Source organism: Botrytis porri, assembly GCF_014898465.1.
Source record: "Botrytis porri strain MUCL 3234 chromosome Unknown BPOR_011, whole genome shotgun sequence".
In the NCBI taxonomy this organism is placed as follows: domain Eukaryota; kingdom Fungi; phylum Ascomycota; class Leotiomycetes; order Helotiales; family Sclerotiniaceae; genus Botrytis; species Botrytis porri.
The window spans coordinates 455817-466177 of record NW_024066085.1 but is presented as its reverse complement, the minus strand read 5'-3'; the positions used below and the strand labels follow the sequence as shown (position 1 = coordinate 466177).

At 45.6% G+C, this 10361-nt stretch overlaps 2 protein-coding genes across 2 annotated transcripts; one reads left to right on the top strand and one right to left on the bottom strand.

The window, feature by feature from the left end:
- Positions 1–590: 590 nt before the first annotated feature.
- On the top strand, positions 591–2831 carry EAF01_008164 (uncharacterized protein; the record flags this gene model as incomplete). Its single annotated transcript, XM_038916420.1, has 4 exons — positions 591–749; positions 820–877; positions 979–1685; positions 1866–2831. The coding sequence occupies 4 exons, from the start codon at positions 591–593 to the stop codon at positions 2829–2831; spliced, it is 1890 nt and encodes a 629-aa protein (XP_038767782.1).
- Positions 2832–4852: 2021 nt separating this feature from the next.
- Positions 4853–9173, bottom strand: EAF01_008163 (uncharacterized protein; the record flags this gene model as incomplete). Its single annotated transcript, XM_038916419.1, has 2 exons — positions 4853–5334; positions 5438–9173. The coding sequence occupies 2 exons, from the start codon at positions 9171–9173 to the stop codon at positions 4853–4855; spliced, it is 4218 nt and encodes a 1405-aa protein (XP_038767781.1).
- Between the last annotated feature and the right edge of the window lie 1188 nt (positions 9174–10361).

Here is a 10361-nt window from a genome sequence, read left to right as displayed (position 1 = left end):
ATATATTTACATATGTACTATTAAAATTTATTATTTATTATTTAATTCTTAATATTCATTAAATATTTATATATCTCTCTCTATCTCTTCTTTCCATCTTCACTCCATATTATGGTCCCAAAGCTCCAACAAGTCTCTGCTTCTTCCTCTTCCTCTTCTTCTTCTTCTTCTTCTTCCTCTTCCTCTTTTCTCGTCCCGCTAAAATCTCAAATGTTCCCTGCCCGTCAAATTTCCAACTTGCTGTTTACCGTTTACCACAAGATTTTTTAGCTCCACATCCTCCTTTCCCTCTTTTCTCCAATTCTCAACCAACCTTCCTTTTCCCGAAGGTTAGATAGATATTGAATACCTAAGGTTAAAGCACGTTTCTTTAAACTTTCTCTTCTTTCTTAATCTGGTTGCAAGCACCTCTTGACTTCTTGACTTCTTGACCTCTTGACCTCTTTACCTCTTCCTTACCCTCCTCTTCGTTTTTTCCGAGGTCCCATCGATTACATCAACTACCCCCCTCCCCCCAACAACTCATCTCTCTCAATTCGGAAGAATCGTTCATCTTCTATACTTCGCACACTTTGAAAGCTTCCTAAAATATGTCGACAGCTATTCAAGGCCAGCAAGGCAACTTAGATCGATATGTTGTCATTCACGTTGCTACCACTTGTGATGAACATGGCGTTTACGTCACGAAAGATTCCGCTGAGGTGATAGAGCTTGGGTGGATTTTGCTCGACGCAAAAAGTTGTGATGAGGTGCGTTTCTATCTTAATTAAGATTCCATCTATCTGCGGAAGTCGACTTGCTAATCAACACATTTTCCAGCTTCATCGCGAGAGTGTTCTTGTTAAGCCCATTAACACTCCAATTACTCCTCTGTGCAGTAAGTGCCGAACGGGTCCATCTTATCAGATACGGACCTCAATCCTTCCAGACGGCCTCGATACCGATCCTTCCGAATATTGACTAATTAAATATTAACAGCGAGCTTGACTACTCTTACGTGGGAACATGTCCGTACTGCAGGTACTTTCCGCGATGCGATCAACCGATTCGATACATTTGCTGCCGAGCACCTCACATCTCAAAATCTCGACTTCTCTTTTGTTACACTTGATTCATGGGATCTTCGAGTCCAGCTTCCCCGCGAAGCTCGTGACAAAGCTGTTGTGCTGCCTCCATACTTACAACATTCCAGAACTTTTGACCTCCGAACTGAGTACCAAAGATGGCAACAACATCACCCTGAATCTCTGCCATTCGGTCCATCTATGCTTTCAAATATTTGCGCCGCGTTGGAAGTTGAACCTGTTCAAGCTAGTGCTCCAATCAAGCACAACCTTCCATTCCACCTCCAAGCTTTGGCCCCGGCCTCCCCTCGTCGTGCAATGGAAGAAGCGGTTACCCTTGCTAGAGTCCTCAGAGGGTTGATTCGCAAGTCACAACCTCCACATGAACATCCTGATGTTCTTACCAGACCTATGGATGCCCGTGCTGATGTTAGAGCTTTTCTTTCGGAGCGCAGCAAAGTTCTCCACATGGCAGGACTTCCCCATGATACCACTCAATCGGAGCTCGAGAGCTGGTTCACCCAATTCGGTGGTCGTCCCATTGCTTTCTGGACGCTCCGAACCCCAGATCAACACAAACCTACTGGTTCTGGATTCGCAGTATTTTCATCCCATGAAGAGGTCAGCCAAAATCCCCCCACTCATCTTTTCCTTTATTGTGTATTGTGCCACGAACATCAAATCGTGGTTTCAGCTCCTTATGAATACATTCTTTTACTTTACGATAAATTGCTTAGGCTATCTATTGCTTCACTTATCAAATTTTTCAATATTCGTGGTCATTCTCTAACACATTTTCAGGCCGCCGAAAGTCTCTGCATGAACGGACGAGCTCTCAATGAGAAAGCTATCGAGGTTTCACCATCTTCAAGTCGCGTGCTTGACCGTGCTGCAGAAATTCTCACTCCGTTCCCACCGAGCAAAAACAGACCTCGCCCTGGAGACTGGACGTGTCCATCATGTGGTTTCTCTAACTTCCAGCGTAGAACTGCTTGTTTCCGATGCTCATTCCCAGCCATGGGTGGTGGCCCAGCTGCTGAGATGGGTGGTGGATATGGTGGTGGTGGTGGTGGCTACGGCTATGGTCCACCAGCAATGATGCCCCCTCCACAACACATGGGACATCACGGAGGTATGGGAGGTGGCCACGGAGGTGGAAGGATGGGAGGTGGTGGTGGCGTTGTTCCTTTCCGTGCCGGTGATTGGAAGTGCGGATCTGAAGGGTGTGGTTACCACAACTTTGCCAAGAATGTCAGCTGTTTGAGATGCGGCGCAAGCCGTGCTGGTGCCGCTGTCGTTGCCGATTCTGGTTACCCTTCCCCAATGGACGCTGCGAACAGCTATAGCATGGGTTCCAACTCCATGGCTGGTACACCTGGCCCAGGTCCTTTTGCCTCAGCTGCTGGTGGCTTCGGTCCATCCGGTGGTTACGGTGGTCAACACTTTGGTGGTCCACCTAGCACTTATGCTCTTCCATCCGGTCTTGGCGCACCAACTGGTTCATACCCATCATTGAATACTCACTTCGGTCCTGCAACAGGTGTTCACTCTGCCGGCGCAGGGGGATTTGATAGCCGATCTGCAGAGGCGGCATTCCAATCAGCCAGCAACGGTCCAGCATCCGCAGGGCCTTCAAACAACTTCTACGCTAACCAAGGTGAAAGTGATCCATTCGCTTTCCTTTCATCTGGAATCAACAACTTGTCTATGGGTAGTGGTGATGTTCGTCAAAATGGTGCTGCTGCTCCAAGCAAGTCCCCAGCTTAAGGTGTTCTTGGTATTTGCGCTCATCCTTTTCCATTTATACGTTTCGACTATCTCTTCTGTGACTATATTTCAGGACGGCTTTGGGGTTTGAATGAAAGATAGACATCTATCGGTCGGGGCTTTGTGGATTTGTTACAATGGTTTATAAGGTGGATTTAGCGCATACATGGGTGGTTGGGATGGGTAGTCGGTTGGATCGGTAGCGGTATAAAGAAAATGGCAGGGAAAATTTATATGATGTGGAAAATTGACTGGAACGAAGTTTGGAGGGCGGAGTTCTTTTAATGCGGAAGGTGGAATCTGACTTCAGGGCTGCAAAGGGAAAGCGAGCAAATGGAAACGGATCGAAATATGCTTGATGGTGTATAAAGGGACGATTTCGACTTGAATCGGTTGGATCTTGGCTTGGTGCATAGCGAAGGAGTGCTGTCGTTAATGTGGTTGGGGTGTTTGGACGGGGTCCTCGGTCTTCTCTGTCTAATATCTGGTCTGATCTTCCTTCTTCGTACCGGAGTATGGAAATATGACAAACGCATTTTCGATCAAATAACAAAAAAGCATGGCGATGGCGAAGGTGATGGATATTGGCAAAGGGGGTTTTTCGAGAAGGGTTAGGATTTCTGCATGTTGTTTTCAAGTTTCCTATTGCGCTTTCTTGTATTTTTCCTTTCGGTTTGTGTGTGCTCGCGATGAAGTTGTTTTTACCTTGTTCCGGCTTCTCTAGCACTTTGTGTCGAATACTTTGAGTCTCTTCTCCTGTCTTTTTTTTTCCTTCGTAACATTTCTGGGAGAAGGGAAAAATACATACTAGCATTCAAGCATTTATCGTTTTCTTTATTGATACGATAATTGGTTAGTTTGGTGGGGGTGCAGGTGGAAATTTAGAACATTTGGGGCTGGGTTGCTAGAAGGTTTGATCGTTTGGTCGCTGGGCTGGGGGTACTTGGGCATGGATGGGGTGAACGGATGGAAGGCTGGTGGTTTATTGGGTGGGTGTGGACGGTCTGATGACGGTCGATGGTTCGAGGATGGTATGCATGGACGGATGGATGGATGGATGGATGTGATTAGGTTGTTATTATTTCTTTCATTGTAGCAAGCTTACTTTTCCTTTCGTGTCTACTCTTTCTGTTTTTCGGTGGTCCGTTGGGATGTGCGTCGAGTTTTATTGTGTGGTGGTGGATGGAGGTGATAGGATGTAGAGGAGAGGAGTGAATTGCTGGATTGGTAAAATCAGTAGTAAAGTAGATAGGCTGAAGGATGCAGATAACACTTCTCGTTTTTTCTGCTTCGCCAATGAATACATTTGGTTGAAGTTGAACTTTTTGGAACTTGAATCTCGCTGTGATTGTGAATTTGTGATTACTAGAGACTATGTACTATGGTTGGTGTTCTGTGAACCAAGAGAGATGTTCAGATCTCCCTGTGACGATGGAGTACTCAATCTAGTTTGGTGTTTATGGAATTTAGGTTGGAGGATTTGAATACTCATGAGAGAATGAGGTTGAAAGTTGGATGGAGAAATAGGTTGGGTTAATGATCCTAGACTCGTGTTTTGTGAGGAGAGGTTCACATGTGCTACCTAGTAGAAGATAGTATAGGCGGAAATCTAGGAATGCATTCGAGATTTCTTTATTGCGTTTGGCTTGCATTCGAGTATCAATAGGACAAGATATGGATGTGAGGTTTTTGGATTGATCTTCATATTTCATCATGTTCGTAACGGTAGACGTAACACGGATGAAGTATCTAGGTATATGTAAGAGAGGTATGTAGGAGGGTAGATAGGTTCTAGGTATTCAGCAATGCATTTTTTGTCTGGAGTTTTGGTATTGATATTCTTCACACGGACAAGTTATCGTCGATGGGTTTGAGCAAAAAAGGTATGTGTGTCACATTTTCTGTGTGTTGATGTTATGTAATGTTATGTAGTGTCATAGAATAGAATAGAATAGAATAAAATAGCTTCAAGCTATTTCAGGAGTGCGAAATCTTGTTTTCCGAGCTGATTTAAAACTACATCATAACCATGGATCATCTTCATTTTCAAATTCATTTTCATCTTCCCATTGCTCTTCTCCATCCTCATCCTCATCCTCATCACTCCCCTCCGCCCTCCCCAAAACAACCTCTTCCAACCTCTGCATATTCATCCCCGTCCCCTCCCACGCATCCCCCTCACTCTCCGCCTCCTCTCCCTCCCCATCACTCATATACACTTCCTCTCTACTCGGCTGCAGATTCTCCCCCGTCATCGGATCCACATATCCCCAGAGTAACATCATCATGATGTGTTCTTTAAAGCCTAGTTCTCTGCGTGTAGCTTCGCGCATCACCAGTTCATCAATGCGCATCAGGTGTTTTGATCCCTTCCCCCAGCCTTCGAGATGCGCGATCCCAATTTCATGTTCCGGGACGCCGAAGAGTCCGAGATGGAGATCGGGGGCGGGCGTGAGAGGAGTATAGGAATAACGCACGCTGTATTGATAGAGTTCATAGAGATCTGTGAATCCGGTTCGTGTGAGTAATCTAAACAGCGGCGTGAGCCCCCGTTTGCCCGAGCATGAGTTTGCGGAGGAAATCGGAGCCCGGGCCGTCGGTGGGACAGTTGAGTCGCATGTCGAGTTTGACGATGAAGTGTTGGATATTGTAGAGGTCTTGGTCGGTGAAGAAGACGCGGTTGTGGATTAAGCGGACGCGGTCGAGGGTTGTGGAGAGGTCCATGAGGAACCAGACTTTTTTGAGAGAATGGTTTGTACCTGGGGGACAGCGTAGATGCTGGCGTGCGAGAGAGGCGAGGATGTCGCGGACGACGCGGCAGCGGTGCAGGACCATTTGGTGGTATTTGAGGCTGGGGACGCGGCGGATTTGGTTGGAGGAGTTGAGGGTCCCGAGGGGATCGGGAATGCTGAGTTCGCGGTAAAGGTAGAAGGGGTAGATGGTGTAGGAGTAGGGTGCTTGGTGCTTGACGATGGATTTTATGGAGTGGGCCATCCAGTGGGTGAGGATGGTGTGGAAGGGTCGGGAGATGGAGTAGAGTGTGAGGAGATTCTTTGGGGAGAGGTGTAAGATAAATTCGAGGATTATTTCGGGGGTGAGGAGGAGTGATTGGAAGATGTTGAAGGGGCCTGGGTTGCGGGGTGAGAGATAGGGTGCTGGTCTGGGAATCGCTTCAATTGCTTCTTCAGATGAAGGGTGAGAGAGATTGGGGAATGTAGCTGGAAGGATGATACCTGTTGCTGCGAGCTCGGGATCTGTAGTTGCAGATTCATTTTCAAGTTCGGAGTTATTCGGATATCGTGTGTCGTAGCCACCCTGTGCGGTATCATTTTCCTCGAAGAAATGATCGTCATTATCCTCATTCCATTCCTGTTCGTTCCCAAAAGATTGCAGACCCAATCCCTCAGCCCATCGAGCCGTTTCTGCAGAATCTCCAAATAGGTAATCTTCGACTTCCATTTCCTTGGGGAGTTCGAACACTTTTCCTTTTCCTTTTCCTTTTCCCTTGTTTTTCTCCTTGTTAGCGTATTTCCTAGCAACCTCCCGCTCATCTAGTTCTTCATCTGATTCCGCAGCTCTACCTTTTCCTTTCCACTTCTTCTTGACTGGTAAGCCTTCATCGAAGGTATCGTCTGAGTCAACGGTTCTCGCCTTTCGTTTCCCTTTGCCGGTTGACTTTGGATCGAAGTGGTTCGCATCATACCCCTCGAAACTTTCAGCATCACCGAATGATGATTCAACATTCGTCGACTCAAAATCCCCATCAAAACCAAATCCTGGAATTTCTCCTCTTTCCTTAGCTTTCTTCCTAGCGAGTATTTCTTTCACCTTCTTCGCCATCATCGCTCGATACTCCACTTCCTTTCTTCTCTCTTCATTCTTATCTAATTCCGGTCCATGAGTTAAGGCCTGCTTAACCCATTTCAGAACTCCTCTTAATTGTTCATCTTCCTCCCCTTCATCTTCATCATCGTCCTCATCGTCTCCCTCTTCCCCACTCTCCACCTCACCACCCTCCCCTTCTCCCCCATCACACCAAACCTTCTCCCCACCACCACCATTCACATAATAAAGCCCCTTCCCACCATGAAACAACCCTCTACATCCACAATTCCCCTCGCCAATTTCTCTCCTCTTCGCCTTATCCCAATCCCTGATAGCCCCATTCTCATCAAATGCACCCGGAGCAATACCCCACACGCGATTTCCAGGCCAAATAATCGGAGGAGGCTTATTTCTCGCTCCGAAAGGATTGATCTCATTACTAGGAAAACAAGGTGGTGGTCGTGGAGGCGAAGGTGGCATATTTGCGGGTCGGGGAATGGGATAGATGTTTGGTGGTGGAGAACGCATTTCGTCGGAATGGATGGACCAACCGTCGGAGTCGAGCTCGCGATCGGATTCTGTGGGTCGGGAGTCTTCTTGTTGTGGGGATTCGGATTGTTCCTGTTCTTGTTCCTGTCTATATTCCTGTTTTACGGTCTGAGACTGAGACTCAATGCCTGTTACCTCCTCTTGCTGTTCGTCGTCTTCCTCGTACCCTTTAGTTGTTTCTAGGGGTGGAGCTAGATGAGATAATTTGTCAGCAGTGTTACTTGTATATGGATGGGGAGAAGGAGGGGAATAACCATGAGAGGAGCTATACTCAAAAGGTTGACCGTGGTGATGGTATTGCTGTGTTTGACTCGGAAAACCATGGTGATGATATTGTTGTGCTTGACTCGCAAAACCATGGTGATGATATTGCTGTGGCGGACCACCATTGAATCCAACAGGTTGATACGAGAAATCCAAAGGTCTATTCATGCCTTGCTCCATAGATGGATGAAGGAGATTACTTGGATGAACCAATGGATATCCTTGTTGATTCTGCATACCGCAATGTGATTCGAAAGTTGGAGGACGAAAATGTTGAGTGATGAGGGGTGGAGGACGAAGTTGTGAATTGAGTTCTTGAGCTGACAGCTTGTTACTCGCAATGGTCTCTTGTTCTGAACCTACTGGAATGAAGGATCTATCGTTTGGCTGATGCGAGTGACCCTTGCCTACGAGACGATAGTCTCTTGGATCCTGGCCAAAGACTGGTTCTCCATGGTCGGAGGTAAGAACGTAACTTGGTGATACTTCTGGAAATGAAGATGTAGGTCGTAGAGCAGTCTCATCATTCTCTTGAGCATTTTGCTTCTCTTCAGGTGGAGGAAGTTCAGGCAAACCTGCCTCTGCTCTGAGTCGGGCTTGTTTCGTGTTGAAATTAGATTTGACTGACTCAACATGATCCAAGAATTTTTGGATGTCCTCATTGCATGTAATCGGCCAATCGTCCAATCCTAAACGTTGCATCAATGTAATGACGCCTTCTTGCTCGGCAGGAGTAAAGTGAGAAATACATGATCCGGGTAAAATATTTTCGATGATCCAATGCTGAACAGGCCACATTGAGCGATATGTGTCGAATCCATTCCAGTATCTTTCTTCGGGTCCTCCACCTTTCTTTCTGGGAGCGCGACCAGACGATTTTTTGTTCTTGTCTGAGAGCTTTCCTGGTCTTGCCGAAGATGAAATTTGAGCTTGGTTGCGAAATTGATTTCCTTGCATCTGATATGTGTTTCTACGCACCGGACGAAATTGACTTTGCCTCAAACATCCAGACTTTGGCTGAAAGCTCAAGCACTCGCTCACTTCGCTGAAATCTTCTTGGTTCCTGTATAAATTCCGATAGGTCTGAAGATTATAGGGCGGGGAATGAGCCGGATCTTCTTGGTGTTGCATGCCTGCGGGAGACATGGACCGCTGATCGTTCTGCATGAATTGCTGAGATTGCATGCCAGAGTTTTCAAAGCCATGTTGATTACCCGTTCGATTTTGGTTTGACATATTCTGGAAGCCATACTCAGAATGATCATGATTGTTGAATTGAGGATCTGCACCAAACTGCAAAGATTGAGGGATTCTTTGGCCATAGCTGTTCTCTACAGCAAGAATGGCATTCATCTGGCCCTCGAGATGTCCATTCTTTTCCAAAGGATGGAAGGAAGTGCTTGGCTGACTGTTTTGATATGGTTGACCATAAGATTGAGCTGGTGCACCACTCGAAATTTGATTGATGGGGGTGAATTGGTTTTGGTAAGATGTGTTTGGTCGGGGAGTTATGTCAGGATCGACAAGTTGGGACTCAAAGGATGTCTGATGTCCTGAAGTCTCTCCGTTGTCTTCCATCTGCTGACCATGGTGAAGTTGATGATCATTGTCGGATTCAATTGCTTCTCCGTAATTGCCATCTCGTTCCTTGTATTCAGAATGAGTTGTGCCAAATGATATGCCAAGACCGTTGCTGTAGTCCATGTTGTATGATTTGTCTGATAGGCAGTTCGAACCTTGAGGTTGAGGTAATTTGTGTTTAACGAAAAACAACTATTGCATAGCAGGTAATGTTTTTACAGAATGTTTCTTTGAATATAGAATTCAAGGAAGGAAGTAAAGAAAGTTTTGAGGATTGTTGTGTAAAATAGAAGACTTTGTTCTGTTTTGTCTTTTTGAGGAACTTGATTGTTTATCCTACTGAGAATATAATAACTCAATAATTCGGGGTCACAAGAACTTTGCTTGAATTGGTAAAATACGCTAGTAAAAAAATCAAATCAGCATGAAAAGGTTCTAAATCACCTCGGGCTTCTCAGTTCTATCTGTTTTCATATCTGTAAACTTGAAAAAGTGAATATACTGAAGTTCAGTAATCACGTTGATCAATCAATATTTCACTCGAACTTCGCCTATTTATTTCCTTCCTCTCTACCAACACAAAGATGAAAGATATCCTACTTGTCCATATTGAGTTTCAAATAAGAAAGAAGAAAGTAAAATGTTGTTCAGGAAATGGGTATATCGTTACAGCCATGCAGAGCAGTGGTCTCACAGGATTTATTGAATATGCCATATTTTCCCATCAAATTTTCAGAGCTTTTCGTGTTCCTAGCTATGGGAAGATTCACTGATTCGAATCAATACAGCAACAGCTCTCAACTTATTATACTCCAACACCGAGTATCTCTGTCGGTTTTATCTTGCAAACTGTTCTCCATCACAAGACCACTTGTCCCTGTGAATCTCAAACAGTTTCTCCTACTTTCCCCCTCCCTCTCTCAAAGAAAGTCCGAATCAATTCACACAACTCGTCCAATTACCTATCGATATAGTAAAACTGTACTAAGATCACACTATCTATGGTCAATCCAATCAACTCGATTAAAACGATTTGAGGACCCGATGTGACGGGGCAGAATTTAGAGAGCGCTGGTGAATGTACATATCTAGCAGTATGCAGCTTACTATCTGATCTGCCCCTCATCAACTGAGAACCTACCAGAGCAGCAGGTCGACGAACACTACAGATTCAATCTGACCGCTTCGGATGGCCCCAGTACATCACGTCATTAAGCTGCTCTCTACCTAGGTATGCCTTGATGCTTTCTGACTTCTAACAATGCTAGGCTTTGACTTCGTTTCTGTATCGTGCACGTAGTTGAGCCTGAG